The sequence below is a fragment of the Paroedura picta genome, chromosome 3 (genome assembly GCF_049243985.1).
Source record: "Paroedura picta isolate Pp20150507F chromosome 3, Ppicta_v3.0, whole genome shotgun sequence".
In the NCBI taxonomy this organism is placed as follows: domain Eukaryota; kingdom Metazoa; phylum Chordata; class Lepidosauria; order Squamata; family Gekkonidae; genus Paroedura; species Paroedura picta.
This window is the reverse complement of record NC_135371.1, coordinates 172,696,835-172,715,721: the sequence shown is the minus strand read 5'-3', so window position 1 is coordinate 172,715,721 and position 18,887 is coordinate 172,696,835. Positions and strand designations below refer to the sequence as shown.

The following is an 18,887-nucleotide window of genomic DNA, read 5'->3' as shown; positions in this document are numbered from 1 at the left end:
CTGTGCTTGGTAGGCAGGAGGTCCCAGGTTCAATCCCCGGCATCTCCAGTTAAAAGGACCAGGCAGGAGGGGATGGGAAAGACCTTGGCCTGAGACCCTGGCTCAGTGGCAGAGCCTGTGCTTGGCAGGCAGAAGGTCCCAGGTTCAATCCCCAGCATCTCCCCTTAAAAGGACCAGGCAGGAGGGGATGGGAAAGACCTTGGCCTGAAACCCTGGCACAGTGGCAGAGCCTGTGCTTGGCAGGCAGAAGGTCCCAGGTTCAATCCCCAGCATCTCCCCTTAAAAGGACCAGGCAGGAGGGGATGGGAAAGACCTTGGCCTGAGACCCTGGCACAGTGGCAGAGCCTCTGCTTGGCAGGCAGAAGGTCCCAGGTTCAATCCCCGGCATCTCCAGTTAGAAGGACCAGGCAGGATGGGATGGGAAAGACCTTGGCCTGAGACCCTGGCTCAGTGGCAGGGCCTCTGCTTGGCAGGCAGAAGGTCCCAGGTTCAATCCCCGGCATCTCCAGTTAGAAGGACCAGGCAGGATGGGATGGGAAAGACCTTGGCCTAAGACCCTGGCTCAGTGGCAGGGCCTCTGCTTGGCAGGCAGAAGGTCCCAGGTTCAATCCCCGGCATCTCCAGTTAGAAGGACCAGGCAGGAGGGGATGGGAAAGACCTTGACCTGAGACCCTGGCTCAGTGGCAGAGCCTGTGCTTGGCAGGCAGAAGGTCCCAGGTTCAATCCCCAGCATCTCCCCTTAAAAGGACCAGGCAGGAGGGGATGGGAAAGACCTTGGCCTGAGACCCTGGCACAGTGGCAGAGCCTCTGCTGGGCAAGCATAGGGTCCCAGGTTCAGTCCCCAGCACCTCCAGCTAAAAGGATCAGGCAGGAGGGGATGGGAGAGTGCTCACCCAGATACCCCAGAGAGCAGTGGACAATCTGAGCAGACAATACTGACCCTGGTGGACTGATGGCTTGCTTGTCTGTGAATTGTACTGCTCTGATTCTAGCAAGAGAACTGTCCGGGGCTGGGAGGATCAGAGCCTGGGGCCTGCCTTGATTCTGCTTTCCTTCCCCGCAGCCTCCAGAGAAAGAAGGGGGCCTGCCCCGCCAGGTCGGCAACAAGACAGAGTGCTCCCTGCTGGGCTTTGTGGTCAACCTGAGGCGGGACTACCAGATGGTGCGCGACCAGATCCCCGAGGAGAAGCTCTACAAGGTCTACACCTTCAATTCTGTCCGCAAGTCCATGAGCACCGTCACTTGCATGCCTGATGGTGGCTACCGTCTCTTCAGCAAAGGTGCCTCTGAAATCGTCCTTAAAAAGTGAGTCCACTGATGACAAATGTTGCCCCCATCCCAAGGGTCCAGTGGCGCTCAGGGTCCCCAATTCGACTCACATAACTCATCTTATGTGGATGAGCTCTTAATCTTGCATTGCCAGGTGCTGCTGGGCTGTCAGTGGGGGAGGGAGGGTGAAAGCTTCCCCCTCCCACCACTTGAACCCAGAAGAATGTCTGGTGTGCTGACATCTCTTGGTACATCAGTGTTGTTGGGGCAGGGGTTTGGCTTTTGGGGAAACACTCTTGTAAAAAAATTCCCCAAAGCCCTGAGCGTCAACCCCCAATGACCACTCTATGATTAACAAAATTGGCCTAAATTTGGCCCAAATCCAGAGTGTCAACCCCCGATGTCGACTCTATGGTAAAAAAAAAATTGGCCTCAAACCATAGAGGTTTGCCCAAAACCCAGAGCAACAACCCCCAATGACTCCTCTATGGTAAAATAGATTTGCCTCAAACCATAGAGATTTGCCCCCAACCCAGAGCGGGTTGGGGGAACCCTGATGGCATTGCTCCCCCCACGTTGGAGGTTGCAGAAAGCAGGGGGACAGCCCCCCTCCCAAAAAAATGCTTTCGTGGCAATCCTCATCCCCCCCCAAAAAAAAAACCCCTTCTGCATTCACCAGGACCAGGAAAACCATCCCGATGTCCTGCTGCCACCCAAAAGTGATTTCCACATGCCGGGTCATTTTGGAGAGTGACACTCTGGCTCGGGGCAAAACTCTATGGTTTGAAGCTGATTTTTGACTATAGCATTTCCCCAAAAGACAGAGCATTGGACTGGGCATCTCTGACATGCCCGGGTGATGTCAGCACACTGGATGCTCTCCTGGGTTTGGGTAAGCGCAGACGGTGCCCCTGCATAGTGCCCCCTCCCCCGCCATCAGGGTGGCACCACTTGTAACCCCCTCCCCATGTGGCCTTTTCCACTGGCAAAAGTAGGTTGGGAGTTACATCTGACTGCGAATCTGGTTGGTGACAGACACGTGTCACATGTATCGTGTAGACCAGGGGTAGTCAAACTGCGGCCCTCCAGATGTCCATGGACTACAATTCCCAGGAGCCCCTGCCAGCATTCGCTGGTGTAGACAGCCTCAGACTCGGCTGCTTTTCAAATGTCCAACCAGGCTCTGGGTGAAATGGCCCTTTCCGTCAACAGAGGTTCTGGCAGGAGATTTCTATATCCAACCCACCCCCAAGTTTCTGCCCTTCGGCGCCAGACAAGGGGCTGTGTACTCGTCGGCAGATAAGGAAAAAGCAACTTTTTTGTTACTAAAGCCAAAACTGAGGGTCCTATACGGTTAGACATCATATCAAACATTGATAGTCCTGCTCGGGCAGATGTCACATCAAAATCGCAAGATGTCATAGTCCCGCTGTATACCGCATTGGTCAGATCGCACCGGGAGTCCTGTGTGCAGTTCTGGAGGCCTCACTTCAAAAAGAACGAGGACATAAATTGAGAGAAGAAGAAGAAGAAGAAGAAGAAGAGTTGGTTCTTATATGCCGCTTTTCTCTACCCGAAGGAGGCTCAAAGCGGCTTACAGTCGCCTTCCCTTTCCTCTCCCCATAACAGACACCCTGTGAGGTGGGTGAGGCTGAGAGAGCCCTGAGATTACTGAAGAAGAAGAAGAGTTGGTTCTTCTATGCTGCTTTTCTCTACCCAAAGGAGGTTCAAAGTGGCTTACAATCGCCTTCCCTTTCCTCTCCCCATAACAGACACCCTGTGAGGGAAGTGAGGCTGAGAGAGCCCTGAGATTACTGAAGAAGAAGAAGAGTTGGTTCTTATATGCCGCTTTTCCCTACCCGAAGGAGGCTCAAAGCAGCTTACAGTCGCCTTCCCTTTCCTCTCCCCACAACAGACACCCTGTGGGGTGGGTGAGGCTGAGAGAGCCCTGATATCACTGCCCGGTCAGAACAGTTTTATCAGTGCTGTGATTAGCTCAAGGTCACCCAGCTGGCTGCATGTGGGGGAGCGCAGAATCGAACCCGGCATGCCAGATTAGAAGTCCACACTCCTAACCACTACACCAAACTGGCTAACAGGGGAAGTTCCTGGTGGGATGTAGCTGGAGGCCAGCAGCAAGCTAAATGAAACGACAGTTGTTCAGGGTCATTTGGTGCGGACTCATAATTGACGGTAGCTCACCGGGTGCCTCTTCCTTCGATGCTGTGGCTGGCAACAGGAAGGAGGCAACAAATGAGCCAGTGTCCCTCCTGGCCCCCTCTGGCTGGGTCAGAATTGACCGGGTTGCCGCTCCGCGGGTGCTGCTCACCTTGACATGCTCCGGGGCCATTTTCACTTCCTGGTCCGTCCGGATGACCGCCATGGGTCCCTCCCGCTGTTGCAGGTGCACAAACATCCTAAGTAGCAATGGGGAACTGCGCAGCTTCCGGCCCCGGGACCGGGACGAGATGGTGAAGAAAGTGATCGAGCCCATGGCCTGCGACGGGCTGCGGACAATCTGCATCGCCTACCGCGACTTCCCGGCGGGCAAAGAGCCGGACTGGGAAAACGAGAACGACATCGTGATAGACCTGACGTGCATCGCTGTGGTGGGGATTGAGGACCCTGTGAGACCGGAGGTATTGTTATTGTTGTTGTTGTTGTTGTTGTTGTTATTGTTGTTGTTGTTGTTGTTGTTATTTAATTTTTAGACCGCTCATCTCCAAATAGGTCTCAGGGCGGTTTACAACATAAATAGTTAAAACACAATAAAATCCCCATAAAAACCCCAATTAACATCAACAACAAGTTACATATAACATATAAGCGGCGGTGGTCACAATTCTGATCTTAGTTACCTGAGTTCCCCCCAAGTTCAGCCTGGTGGGGAGAATAATATTCAGAAGAGGGTGGCACCAATACAATAGATCTAACCATGATCTCGATGTTAGAGATCTCAGTATTGGAGATTGAGGTAACGATGCATCACGTTAAAAAAATAAAATCCCGTGTTTCTTCTGATGGGGTTTGCATTCCTCCTTCATTTTCTCCTCACAACAATCCTGCGGGGAAGGCTATGCTAAGAGCAAAGTGGTTCCAAGATCACCCAGAGTTCCCAGGGGGCTCTTCCCAATCCCATCCCCTTATCTGAGTCTCACTATCTGTACCTTAGGGTCGCCAGGCCCCCTGGTGGAGGTGGGGGTTTCCCACCCCCTGGAAAATCCCCCTGCCACTGAACAGGTGGCTGGTGGAGGGGGGGGGGTCTTACCAGCTGAGATGAGGAAATCCAGACTATGTTGCCAACCAACGTGGCAAGACCTACACCGGAAGTGTTATGGTCATGTCAGCAATCCCAGGACGATGCTCTGATATTTGGCAAAGCCTCGAGGGTAGAAGCCATTTTTACCATAGAGTTTTTTGCCCAAATACCAGAGCCTCACCCTGATGGCACACTGTGATGATGTCACTACCGATATATGCAGGGAACCTGGTTTGGCATCCTCACTCTGCTCTGATCACGGGCCCTCCCTCCGCCATGCCATCTGCACTGCCGACAGCTCCTGCCCCATGGGTGCTGTGCAGCGTAGGCAGCTGGGCATATGGGTGGAGAAGCACTCATAAGGGAGCTGGCAGGGAACTGGAATTGTGGGGAGGTGGGCCCCGCCAGAATCCCTGATCCCTGGCTGCTGCCCCAACTGAGGGTATGGTGATGTCGGTCCTGTTCCTCATAATCCCCAAGCAACTCAGCACCAGGTGGTCAATTTGGCCTTTGGCGGAGGAGATTGTGCCTGATAGCGCAGTGCCATTCGGTGAGCCTTCTGTCTCTCCTGCAGGTGCCAGAAGCCATCCGCAAATGCCAGCGTGCTGGTATCACTGTCCGCATGGTGACGGGGGACAACATCAACACCGCCCGGGCTATCGCAGCCAAGTGTGGCATCATCCAGCCGGGGGAAGATTTCTTGTGCCTGGAGGGGAAGGAGTTCAACCGGCGGATCCGCAACGAAAAGGGGGAGGTAAGAGCCAACACTCTGTGACACGCAGGGGCCAAAAGCCAGGGATCAGCAGGAAGTCGACCAGCAGGGCCAGAAGTCCGAAAGCCTTCCCACTCTGGCCCTACAAGCACAAAGAATGCAGAGCATCACTGTCCCAGACATAAGAACCTAAGAGAAGTTATGTTGGTCACGCCAGTGATCCATCCAGCCCGACCCTCTAAGCCAGCGGTCCCCAATCCTCGATTCTGAGACCGGGACCGGTCCGTGATTCAGTCGGTACTTGGCTGCAGCTCCTTCTCGTCCTCCTCCCATCTGCTGCTTCGGGGGCTGCCCTGCCACTCTGCTGCGGGCTCACCTTTGGTAGTCTCCGGCGGCCGCCATGGCTGGGGCTCCCCCTCGGCGTGGCAGGTGCTGCTGGCAGCACCCCCCAGTGGGTGGTGGGAAGTCAGGGCCGCCGGCAGGAAAGCAAGTGGACCAGGGGCTCAGGCGGCGGTGGCGACGTCCGTCGGCAAAAGACTACCCCCTCCCTGAGCCTCAGTAAAATTGTCAAGCAATTTAGTGATAAAAAGGTTGGGGACCACTGCTCTAAGCCACATAGACCAAAACTCAGGGGCCATCAGGAATTCCACCAGAGGGGCCAAAACTCCAGAAGCACTCCCATTGTGGGCCCCCAAGCACCAAGAAGACAGGGTATCACTACACTATACTATATATCACACACAAATCAAAAGTGTGAAACTGAATTTTGGGACAAATTTTGGCCTGTTCGTAGTTTGTGAACTGAAATTCATGGCAGGTCAACCTGCACGAACTTTCAGGCTGTTTGTGGGGGGCTCGTGGCAGTTTGTGGAGTCATTTCCAGACATTTCCTTGGCTCAGTCAAAATGTTTATTGAACTCCTCTAAGTCCACTAAAGTCAATGGGCTTAGAAGGATAGCAAAACTGATCTCCAACCAAATGCACCAAGAGGGATGGGCACGAACCGGCTGGCCAACTAAATTTGGGGCGGTTCATGGTTTGTGAACTGAACTTTGTTGCATGAACTTTCAAACTGTTTGTGGTGGCTCATGGAGGTTCGTGAATGGATACATTTCCAGACCGACTGTCTCCGCTCAGTCAAAAGGTTTATCCAACGTCAAAGAGCAGCAAAGCAACTTCAAAAGCAACAGGGAGTGGGATTCTTCAGCCTTGGAAACATCCAAAGATTCTGTGCGCATTTAACATGTGTGCCTTGCATTTTTGAACCTCTGTCTGACATGTCCCCCAAAAGTACTTTCTTGGGGGAACATTCTTTGGGAGGCTGTAACTTGAACCCCATAAATTCAGAGAGAGCTGGAGATCCCTTTTGAGTTTGGTGTGTCTAGCTTGCCAGGTGACCCTTCTACTGCATCCTGAACCTCACAACTAGAACCAGGCAATTTGGTAGATAAAATTCATGACGGTTCATGGTTTGCAAACTGGGCATGCCATGAACCATTAACTGAATTGCATTTTCTTGGTCTGTGCCCAGACCTATCCACCAACTTATACCAAATCTCCCTACATTGGTAAATTCCGTGACCTTCCCCGCCCCCCCAACAGTAATTTATTTATTTCTCTCTATCTTCCTACACTGCAGATTGAGCAGGAACGCCTTGATAAAATCTGGCCCAAACTTCGGGTTTTGGCCCGGTCTTCACCCACCGACAAACACACCTTGGTGAAAGGTAAGAGGTGACCAGCTTTTTGCCCCAAAAGAAATGCAGGACAAAGCAGAGATCTGGGGGAGAGGAGACACGGCAAAGATTCCTCCAAGATTATTAGGTTGTTTTAATGTATTTTAGAGCCTCTTGTGGCGCAGAATGGTAAGGCAGCAGACATGCAGTCTGAAAGCTCTGCCCATGAGGTTGGGAGTTCGATCCCAGCAGCCGGCTCAAGGTTGACTCAGCCTTCCATCCTTTCGAGGTCGGTAAAATGAGGACCCAGCTTGCTGGGGGTAAACGGTAATGACTAGGGTTGTGCGATTCGGCTGGTTCGGCGGCCGTTCCCTCCGGGCGCAGCCAGCGCCACTCCGCGCGGGGGGGAGGGCGGTGCCGGCAGCGGCGTGACAGCGGGCGCAACCACACAGGCACGCCTGCGTGGTTGCGCCCGCTGTCACGCCGCTGCCGGCACCGCCCTCCCCCCCCTGCGGTGCGGCGCTGGCTGCGCCCGGAGGGAACGGCCGCCGAACCAGCCGAATCGCACAACCCTAGTAATGACTGGGGAAGGCACTGGCAAACCACCCCGTATTGAGTCTGCCATGAAAACGCTGGAGGGCGTCACCCCAAGGGTCAGACATGACAGTGCTACTGGACTATTGCTCTTTTCAGATCTGAAGAAGTGAGCAGTGACTCACAAAAGCCCTTCCCCTGCCACCAATTTTGTTAGTCTTGACGGTGCTACCGGACTTTTCTCAGAAGAACAGCTCTTTTCTCAGTAGAACAGCTGACCCATACATGGTGACAGATTTCTCTCCCCAGTTTGTTTTAATTTTATTTCTCTGTAGACTGAGCTTTGTGCTCACTAGACGTACCACCAAACCTGGTTTGTAAAACCCACCAACCCAGGATTGGAAGTGGTAATAAATGGTCTCCTGATTCAGATTTTCAGGTTAACTATGGTAGAGCAAACCTCTGGGAAAGGAGAAGGGAAGAAGCTGGTGAACGCATAACACAAACTAACCCGAATTCTTGTCCTTTCAGGTATTATCGACAGCACCATTGGAGAGCAGCGACAGGTGGTGGCAGTCACCGGTGATGGGACTAATGACGGGCCAGCCCTCAAGAAGGCCGACGTGGGCTTTGCCATGGTGAGGGGGAGAGCGGCCAAACCCTGCCACCAATCTTTCCAGAGGGAGACCCTCTGGCACAGGGGATATGGGAGACCCCCTCTGCTATGAAACTTGTTGACAAACCTTGGGCTAATCTCTCTCCCTCTCTGGCGTACTACCTCACAGGGTTATTGTGAGGGTGAAATGAGGAAGGGAGACTCCTACACCTTGCCCTTTCGCAGAATGGCATTCTAAAAATGTTGGCAGGGTTTAAACATGCAAAAGAGCACAGCACCGGCTTCTTAAAGAATAAAATAGTTTTATTGAGAATTGAAACAACTTTGTAAAGAAAGAGGGGGGGGGAGAGAGAGAGTCCTAGCAGTTTAACTGACTGCATGTTTTCTTCATCTGGAGGCAAGCAGAGAGGAAGTGTGCTCAAAGGAGCAGGAAGTCTCCGACTGAGTCAATGAGGATACAGGAGAAGATTATTTGGAAAAATATCAGGAATATGCTAAGTACACATCTCCTCCAATATCCTCCGTAGGATATTCTTCATATATGCCATAGAATCATGCACGGTACAGATCTGAGAATATTCCAACAAAAAATGCAGGAGATAGATCTAGAAATTTAGGTTGGAGAAAGATAGGATATGGCCCCCCTCAGCCATGGGTGCCTGATTTCCTCTTAGTTGGCCTCTGGGTCAGGAAGGATGCTGGATAGATGTACTTTTGGTCTGATCCAGCGGGGCTCTTCTCATGTTCTTATGAAAGCTTCCATCTCTGCCCTGTGGTTGGCCCTTCAAAGGAACTGGTCAGCCACTGTGTGAGACAAGATAGACCCCTGGTCTGATGCAGCAAGGCTCTTAGGATGTTCTCATGAAGGACTCAACCTCTCTGCCTTGTTGTAGGCCCTCCAGAAGAACTGGTTGGCCTCAGTATGAGACAGGATGCTCGACAAGATGGACCCTCACTGGTGTGATCCAGCAGGGTTCTTCTGATGTTCTACTGAATGCCTCGGCCTCTCTGCCTTGTGGCTGGCCCTCCAGAGAAACCAGTTCGTCACTGTGTGAGGCAGGATGCTGGACTAGATGGACCAAAGGTTTGATCCAGCAGGGCTCTTCTGATGTTCCTAAGTCTGTCATCTCTCCCACCACCCCCTCCGCAGGGCATAGCAGGCACTGACGTGGCGAAGGAGGCCTCGGACATCATCCTGACCGACGACAACTTCTCCAGCATTGTCAAGGCAGTGATGTGGGGCCGCAATGTATATGACAGCATCTCCAAATTCCTGCAATTCCAGCTCACGGTCAACGTAGTGGCCGTCATCGTGGCCTTCACTGGCGCCTGCATCACCCAGGTAGGGGGGCGTGTCCCTTGGAGTCCTGTGTTCAGTTTTGGGCACCCTACTTGAAGAGGGATGTAGACCAACTGGAGCGTGTCCAGAGGAGGGCAGCAAAGAGGGTGAGGGGTTTGGAGACCAAGACGTAGGAGGAAAGGTTGGGGGAGCTTGGTCTGTTTAGCCTGGAGAGGAGGCAACCGAGAGGGGATCTGAGAACCATCTTCAATTATTGAAAAGGCTGCCATGTAGAGGATGGAGCAGAGTTGTTCTCTCTTGCCCCGGAGGGACGGACGAGAACCAATGGGATGAAATTAATGCAAAAGAAATTCCGTCTCAACATCCGAAAGAAGTACCTGACAGTTAGAGTGGTTCCTCAGTGGAACAGGCTTCCTCGGGAGGTGGTGGGTTCTCCATCTTTGGAGATTTTTAAACAGAGGCTGGATAGCCACCTGACGGAGAGGCTGATTCTGTGAATGCTCAAGGGGGGTGGCAGGTGACAGTGGATGAGCGAGAGGGTTGTGAGCGTCCTGCACAGTGCAGGGGGTTGGACTAGATGACCCAGGAGGTCCCTTTCAACTCTACGATTCTATGAGTAGCTGGGTTAGCCTGTCTGTAGCCGCAGAAAAGAGTCAGAATCCAGCAGCACCCGAAAGACTGTCAAAACGTATGGCAGGAGAGGAGCTTTTGGGAATTCCTGTTCACACCTTGGGGGACTCCCAAAAGCTCCTCTCCTGTCAGAAATTCTGGTGGTCCTTCAGGTGTTTCTGGACTCTGGCTCTTTTCTACAGCCCTGACATTACACTCCCTAGGACTCTTTTTAGTAGACAACTTGTCTCACAGTTTACACAATGTGCCATAACCTTCTACTTCTTTCCTCGTGGAAGGCAGGCGGGGAAGCTTACTCATGCCCCAGGGTCAACCGGAGTGTTGAGATCTTGAACCTGCTCCCCATGTGTCCGGAACAGGAAACGTTTCTGCCAGAACTCCCTTTTAAAGCTTTCTTTAAAAAGGGGATTGGCATTTCTATTGCGCTTTAATGGCTGCAAACCACTTTAGAAGTCCACTCTTTGGACTGAAGAGCACAGAGTGGAGAGAGAATGCAGTCCACGGACATCACGCCGATGAACCCTGAGGAGCCTTTGAAAAATAAATTGAATGGAAAAACTGCCCATTATCAGAATCAGGGAATCATTCTCCTCTCCAGACTGCAGAGATCAGTTCCCCTGGAGGAAAGGGCTGCTTGGGAGGGGGGGCTCTGTGGCCTTGGACCCCACTGAGGGTCAGGGATGCCAGCCTCCAGGTGGGGCCTGGGGATCCCCTGGAATTCCAGCTCCTCTCCAGACTGCAGAGATCAGTTCCCCTGGAGGAAAGGGCTGCTTGGGAGGGGGGACTCTGTGGCCTTGGACCCCACTGAGGGTCAGGGATGCCAGCCTCCAGGTGGGGCCTGGGGATCCCCTGGGATTCCAGCTCCTTTCCAGACTGCAGAGATCAGTTCCCCTGGAGGAAAGGGCTGCTTGGGAGGGGGGACTCTGTGGCCTTGGACCCCACTGAGGGTCAGGGATGCCAGCCTCCAGGTGGGGCCTGGGGATCCCCTGGGATTCCAGCTCCTTTCCAGACTACAGAGATCAGTTCCCCTGGAGGAAAGGGCTGCTTGGGAGAGGGGACTCTGTGGCCTTGGCCCCACTGAGGGTCAGGGATGCCAGCCTCCAGGTGGGGCCTGGGGATCCCCTGGAATTCCAGCTCCTCTCCAGACTGCAGAGATCAGTTCCCCTGGAGGAAAGGGCTGCTTGGGAGGGGGGACTCTGTGGCCTTGGACCCCACTGAGGGTCAGGGATGCCAGCCTCCAGGTGGGGCCTGGGGATCCCCCGGAATTCCAGCTCCTCTCCAGACTGCAGAGATCAGTTCCCCTGGAGAAAAGGGCTGCTTGGGAGGGGGGACTCTGTGGCCTTGGACCCCACTGAGGGTCAGGGATGCCAGCCTCCAGGTGGGGCCTGGGGATCCCTGGAATAGCAGCTCCTCTCCAAACTGCAGAGATCAGTTCCCCTGGAGAAAAGGGCTGCTTGGGAGGGGGGACTCTGTGGCCTTGGACCCCACTGAGGGTCAGGGATGCCAGCCTCCAGGTGGGGCCTGGGGACCCCCTGGAATTCCAGCTCCTCTCCAGACTGCAGAGATCAGTTCCCCTGGAGGAAAGGGCTGCTTGGGAGGGGGGACTCTGTGGCCTTGGACCCCACTGAGGGTCAGGGATGTCAGCCTCCAGGTGGGGCCTGGGGATCCCCCGGAATTCCAGCTCCTCTCCAGACTGCTGAGATCAGTTCCCCTGGAGGAAAGGGCTGCTTGGGAGGGGGGGCTCTGTGGCCTTGGACCCCACTGAGGGTCAGGGATGCCAGCCTCCAGGTGGGGCCTGGGGATCCCCCGGAATTCCAGCTCCCCTAAGGGTCTTCTTGTTTCATTTAAATGCCACCTTTCCCCATGACTCAGGGTGGATTACAGGTTTTAAATATAAACACAGAAGTAATATAAATAGTATCAATGTTGAAATAACATTTGCGACAAATAATTTTGCCCATTCCATCTCTCGTTCCGAGGGTATGGGGGATGGCTACAGAATGTAAGCAGGTGGATTTGGATGGGGAGGCCAGCAGATGCTAAATAGGCCTCGGCCTCAACCAAAGGCCTGGCGGAACAGCTGCACCTTGCGGAACACGCACATCCCTTTCCGGTCTGGCCAAGTATTAACTGTGACTCAGTGGCACGGACACCCATGTTGATGCTGCTTCCACTCCGGTGTAGTGGTTAGGAGTGCGGACTTCTAATCTGGCATGCCGGGTTCGATTCTGCGCTCTCCCACATGCAGCCAGCTGGGTGGCCTTGGGCTCCACACAGCACTGATAAAACTGGTCTGACCGAGCAGGAATATCAGGGCTCTCTCAGCCTCACCCACCCCACAGGGTGTCTGTTGTGGGGAGAGGAAAGAAAAGGCAATTGTAAGCCTCTTTGAGCCACCTTCTGGTAGTCAAAAGCAGCATATAATAACCAGCTCTTCTTCAGTAATCTCAGAGCTCTCTCAGCCTCACCTCCCTCACAGGGTGTCTGTTGTGGGGAGAGGAAAGGGAAGGCAACAATAAGCTACTTTGAGACTTCTTCAGGGAGAGTAAAACAGCATATAAGAATCAACTCTTCCTCTTCCTCTTCCTCTTCCTCTCTTTCTCCTTCTCCTCCTCCTCCTTCTTCTTATCATTCTTCTTCTTCTTCTTCCAGGACTCCCCGCTGAAAGCCGTGCAGATGCTGTGGGTCAACCTCATCATGGACACCTTTGCTTCCCTGGCTCTGGCCACCGAACCCCCCACGGAGGCCCTGCTCCTGCGCAAGCCGTACGGGCGCAACAAGCCCCTCATCTCGCGCACCATGATGAAGAACATCCTGGGCCACGCCGTGTACCAGCTCACCATCATTTTCACCCTCCTCTTTGTGGGTGGGTCCTCACGGTGCTGATCCGGGATTGGAGGGCGGGCGGGCGGGAAGGGGAGGGGAGGGAGGGCGGGAAGGACAGAGAGAGGCCACCGGTGGGCTGAGCCTGGTATCTCTCCCATGATGTGCCCCTTTGCTCCCTCCCCACCCCCGACCCCTTTGCAGGCGAGGTTTTTTTCGACATTGACAGCGGGCGCAACGCCCCCCTGCACTCCCCGTCCTCGGAGCACTACACCATCATCTTCAACACCTTTGTCATGATGCAGCTCTTCAACGAGATCAACGCCCGGAAAATCCACGGCGAGCGCAACGTCTTCGACGGCATTTTTGGCAACCCCATCTTCTGCAGCATCGTGCTGGGCACTTTCGGTATACAGGTACGGGCGGGAGGACACTGACAGGGGAAGCCGGGACAGTGGTTCTCAACCTTTGGGGGTCGATCGATCCTTTTCACAGGGGTCGCGGCAGGGAATGCTTGGCCGGGGAAGGGCGCCGTCTACACAACAGCCTTGCGGGGTAGATCGAGATAGAGCGTTCGTCTGTCTGGAGCAGCGGGAAAGAGCGAGATCAGCATGGTGGGACAAGAGGCAGAACGGAACTGAGAAACACCAGATAAAAAAACCCAAATTATATACTGTCATAAACAATGGATCTTCATGCCATTGGCCTGTTTCGGTTTAATTTCTGTGAAAGAACCCTTGCATAGTTTTATGGTTGGGGGTCACCACAACATGAGGACCTGTATGAAAGGGTCGCGGCGTTAGGAAGGTGGAGAACCACTGACCTGGGAGGAGGGGGAAGGGGGAATGTATGGGCACTGAAGGTTGGGCAGGGCCTGTGCAGTTCCGCTGGGCCCGGAAAACAGAGCTCTTCCGCCCTATCTTTGGTTGAGGCTGTGTTTCAGGGACAATTGGGGCCCCTCTTCCGGCCAGTGCTATTCCACTCTCCGATCCTGTACCTGTGGTGGTCTGACTGTAAATTGGGGGAGGATTGGGGATTATGCTGCCGTTTTATGGGTTTTTATGGGTTTAATGGAATTGGGGGTTATGATTTATTTTAATGGGGCTTTAACTTGTCTTCGTGTAACCCGCCAAGAGTCTTCGGAGAGTGGCGGGATAAAAATCTAAATAATAAATAAATACATTGAGGGGGAAAGGAGGGAATGGGCCCTTTCGGCATAAGAAGAGTTGGTTCTTATATGCCGCTTTTCCCTACCCGAAGGAGGCTCAAAGCAGCTTACAGTTGCCTTCCCATTCCTCTCCCCACAACAGACACCCTGTGGGGTGGGTGAGGCTGAGAGAGCCCTGATATCACTGCTCTGTCAGAACAGCTTTATCAGTGCTGTGACTAGCCCAAGGTCACCCAGCTGGCTGCATGTGGGGGAGCGCAGAATCGAACCCGGCATGCCAGATTAGAAGTCCGCACTCCTAACCACTACACCAAACTTGGCTCTCCAAATGGACCGTGTGTGTATGTGCATGCCCCTGCAAGATATCCAGCGCTTCACAGAACTACAAGCAAAAAAAATGCCTTTGACCCAAAAATGGGCAGTGTAAGGCAGGGGCCCCCAACAGAGGGCCCGTGGGCACCATGGCATCCACCAGCACCATTTCTGGAAGTGGGAGGAGCCAAGGAGAGTTTTTGCCCAGCCAGGCTTCTGATCAACCATCGGAGATTTGATTGGCTTTGCAGGGTTTTTAAAAAAATGTTCCTTGGGCAGCAGCTGCCACCACGGCCAGAGAATCTGCACTGTGTGGCTGATTTTAAGGGGGGGCAGCCATTTCTGCGGTCTGTCTAGTCCAGCATCCCATCCTGCACAGTGGCCCACCAGCTCTTCTGGGGGACCAGCAATAGGGCAGAGAGGCCGAGGCCTTCCCCTGAGGTTGCCTCCTGGCTCTGGGATTCAGAGGTTCAGGATGTGGAGTGATGGACAAAGGAGCCAACCACTTTAAACGGGAAATGAGAGAGATTCCTGGAGGAGAATTCCGCCAATAGCTACTAGCCATAGTGACTAAGGGGAACTTCCACATTCAGAGGCAGTGAACTTCTGAAAGCCATAGCCTGGTGACAACCTCAGTGAAAGGCCTCAGCCTCTCTCATGTGAAGTTGGCCCTCCAGGGTGGGTCCCCTCCAGACTCAACCAGGGGCCAGCCGTCGGCTGGACCCTGGGTGAGACTGGAGGGGACCCTCCCTGGTCTGACCCAGCAAGGCTCTCCTGATGTTTTTCATGAAGGAAGTTGTCTCCGGCCCCAACCCACTAGATTTTCTCTCTCTCTCTCTGTTTTCCTTTCTGCACAGATAGTCATTGTGCAATTCGGGGGGAAGCCGTTCAGCTGTTCCCCACTGAACGCCGAACAGTGGCTGTGGTGTCTCTTTGTGGGCGTCGGAGAGCTCGTCTGGGGACAGGTAAGGAAACCCGCCTTCCGGGCATTTCGTCCGCTCCACAACGTTCGGCACATGCCTTCCTCGTACGAGAATTCGGGCCCCCCCTGGTCAATTTGACAACAGGCCAAAAGGAAAAGCGGCTGGACTCTCACAAGGGGGAAGGAAGTTGTGCCACAAGGTTTTAAGGGCTGCTGGGGGACAGTGGCAAAGAAGGAGAAGGAGGAGGAGGAGGAGAAGGAGAAGGAGAAGGAGAAGAAGAAGAAGAAGAAGAAGAAGAAGAAGAAGAAGAAGAAGAAGAAGAAGAAGAAGAAGAAGAGTTGGTTCTTATATGCTGCTTTTCTCTACCTGAAGGAGTCTCAAAATGGCTTCCATTCGCCTTCCCTTTCCTCTCCCCACAACAGACACCCTGTGAGGTGGGTGAGGCTGAGAGAGCCCTGATATTCCTGCTCAGTCAGAACAGTTTTATCAGTGCTGTGGCCAGCCCAAGGTCGCCCAGCTGGCTGCATGTGGGGGAGCAGGGAATTGAACCTGGCTCACCAGATTAGAAGTCCGCACTCCTCACCACGACACCAAACTGGCTCTTTAGTGAAGAAATACCTGCTCCAGTTCCTGGGCCAAGGCGGAGGAAGGCGAGGCAAAGACGGGAGAAATGGGAATCTGAATTCAACCAGCCAGTGGAAATCCGGGTTCAACTGGGCCGGGTGGTGAAGTTCTCCCAGGGCAAACTGGGCAGGGGCGCTGAACAGACGCCTGCTTCTCTGACAGGTCATTGCCAGCATCCCCACCAGCCAGCTCAAGTGCTTGAAGGAGGCGGGCCACGGCCCCGGCAAGGATGAAATCACCGACGAAGAGATGGCGGAGGACGAGGAGGAGATCGACCACGCGGAGCGGGAGTTGCGCCGTGGCCAGATCCTTTGGTTCCGGGGCCTTAACCGCATCCAGACCCAGGTACGAGGCCCAGCCGGTCCGCGCCCGATCCCTCCCGAGCGTGCTCCTCTCCCTCCACCCACCCAACTTTTCCTTTGCTTGAGCGGCGACTGGAGGGGGTAGAGGTCTCTTCTGTCTCTTACCCCTGCTCAGGACATGGCGGTTTCCCCCCAGGGTTCGTGCCTGGCAGAAGGAGGGGGGAGAGGGAGAAAGAGAGAAAGAGAGAGAGAGAGAAAGAGAGAGAGAGAGAGACAGAGACAGAGACAGAGACAGAGACAGAGACAGAGACCCCAAATGCCAATCAATACCCTTGTGGCAGAAATAGCAAATAAACACAGTGCTCAAACACAGGAGCCTATAAAATTGGGAGGCCAACCTCCAGCTGCCACCTGGAATCTTCCTTCTATTGCAGTTTATCTCTGAGATATACCCATTAATAGGGACTAGTTTGTTTGCGATCATTGTGAGACAGGGATCCAAATGATCACCACACCAGGCCAGAGAATTCTTCCACACCAGGCCAGAGAATTCTTCTATGCTCGTTAAAAGGTGACAGTCAGGCTCTTTCCCAATTCCAGTGTCCTGGACACAGATTTTTATACAGTTAGCATAACTCCCCGCAAATCAGGTTTAATCAGCGATAAACATTGTCCAGGCAGCAGATCGGTGGCCAGGAGCCCTACCTGGCATTACGTCAGTCTCTTGTCTCGGGTCTCCCGTCTAAAGCTTTACTCTGCTCTGGTTCGGCCTCCCTTGGAGTCCTGTGTTCAGTTTTGGGCACCCCAGTTGAAGAGGGATGGAGACCAACTGGAGCGTGTCCAGAGGAGGGCAACAAAGATGGGGAGGGGTTTGGAGGCCAAGATGTAGGAGGAAAGGTTGGGGGAGCTTTTCAAGTATTTAAAAGGCTGCCAGGTAGAGGATGGAGCAGATATGTTCTCTCTTGCCCCGGAGGAACAGACCAGAACCAATGGGATGAAATTAATTCAAAAGAAATTCCGTCTCAACCTCCGGAAGAAGTTCCTGACAGTCAGAGCGGTTCCTCAGTGGAACAGGCTTCCTCGGGAGGTGGTGGGTTCTCCATCTTTGGAGATTTTTAAACAGAGACTGGGTAGCCATCTGAGGGAGAGGCTGATTCTGTGAAGGTTCAAGGGGGTGGCAGGTGACAGTGGATGAGCGAGAGGGTTGTGAGTGTCCTGCATGGTGCAGGGGGTTGGACTAGATGACCCAGGAGTTCCTTTCCAACTCTAGGATTCTATGATTATAAGCATGTGCCGCCCCCTTTACTCCAAACGCTGTGCAATCCTATGGAACGCTGCCAAGGCACCTGGAGACGTCTTACTCTCTACAGATTTCAGCCTGAATCAACTTCCATCTCTCTCCTGGCAGGACACTTTACAGAGGGAGAGTAAAATGTTCCCTCCATCATACAGGCAAACCAAGATCAGTCCCCCTAGAGAAAAGGGCGGCTTTGGAGGGAGGCCCCTGTGTAGGATTTCCCCGGCCCCCGCATTTAGTTCACACCTCTCCCTCCCCAATTATCCCCCCCCCGGGGAAAAAATTAACATGACATGCCTACAGGCCACCAGAAGGGGGGGATGCTCTGGTTTAGGGACAAAACTCTATAGTTAGAGGCTAATTCTACCATAGAGTTTTTGCCCTTCTGGATCATATAGGCAAGTCACGTTAATGTCCGGCATGCCTTCCCGTTCTCGTTATGGGCATCCCCAGGGACAGCTCCAAGGAACCTGGGACCTCTAATTCGAGGGCATTATACCCCACTGAAGCCCCTCCCCTCCCCAAAGCTCACCATTCCCAGGCTCTGACCCCCAGGGCTGTCCTCCCGGCTCACATCCCCTCTCAAATTCCCTTTCAAGGGCTCCTGTCCCTTGACTTGAAGCAGAAATTAACTGAAAAGAATCAGGGGGGAAGCCTTCTTGGAGACTCAGTCTAAAGCAGATAAACGGTTGTGATCAAACAAGGCATATCTCTGCAAATGTGAGGGCCAGAAACTTGTCCAGTTAGTGGAGGGGGCGAAGGACAAAACCAAGCCAAGATTCTCAGTGTCCTGCTGGGCAGCACGGAAAAATCAATGGACAATCAGTGATGCAGGCGGAATCACACCCTGGAACGAACCGAGTTCGCATCCAGAGGCACCTTGAAGATCAACAAAATTTTATTCAAGAAGTAAGCTTTCGTGTACAGGCACATTTCCCCAGAGACAAGGCAATGGGGATTACCGGTCCATACATATAGTTAGGGAGTAAATTAGCACAAAATTAGTAAACAGCATAATGAAGATGTTTAACAGATTCAGGGACCGAACGGGAATAACGGGTTTAGCGTATGAGGCTGCCATTTGTTTGATAACACAGATACCATTCGTTTGGGTGGGGGGGGTGGAATGCAGAGAACAACATAAATCTGTCAAAATTGGGGGGAAATGGGCGGGGCACCCTCAGCTCAGATGTCAACTAAGCAATCAGCTGAGACCCTGTCCCCACGCTCCATCCGTCTTACGTTGGGATATTCATTCCGCACACATAGGATAATGCCCTTTCAGCCTGCATTTGCAGCTTGCTTTTCCTGTGCGGAACAGTAAGATCGACTTGAAAACACATTCGCCAATGTGTGCGGAAGGGGCCAAGAACTAAGAGGAAGTCTCTCCGGGACAGGTTGTTCCGCCTCAAACCTCGACAGGGTTTCTGCACAAAGCACCC

At 53.5% G+C, this 18,887-nt stretch overlaps 1 protein-coding gene across 7 annotated transcripts in view; it reads left to right on the top strand.

Moving 5' to 3' along the window:
- The window catches only part of ATP2B3 (ATPase plasma membrane Ca2+ transporting 3), a 112,681-nt gene that overhangs the window by 72,082 nt on the left and 21,712 nt on the right, over positions 1-18,887 (top strand). For all 7 annotated transcript variants that reach the window (XM_077329669.1, XM_077329664.1, XM_077329665.1 and 4 more), the window contains 10 exons: positions 1,064-1,305; positions 3,674-3,908; positions 5,103-5,282; positions 6,880-6,967; positions 7,982-8,088; positions 9,217-9,408; positions 12,649-12,862; positions 13,024-13,235; positions 15,157-15,264; positions 16,009-16,191. In XM_077329669.1, coding sequence (XP_077185784.1) covers positions 1,064-1,305; positions 3,674-3,908; positions 5,103-5,282; positions 6,880-6,967; positions 7,982-8,088; positions 9,217-9,408; positions 12,649-12,862; positions 13,024-13,235; positions 15,157-15,264; positions 16,009-16,191 — 1,761 coding nt within the window. The remainder of the gene's footprint in view (positions 1-1,063; positions 1,306-3,673; positions 3,909-5,102; positions 5,283-6,879; positions 6,968-7,981; positions 8,089-9,216; positions 9,409-12,648; positions 12,863-13,023; positions 13,236-15,156; positions 15,265-16,008; positions 16,192-18,887) is intronic.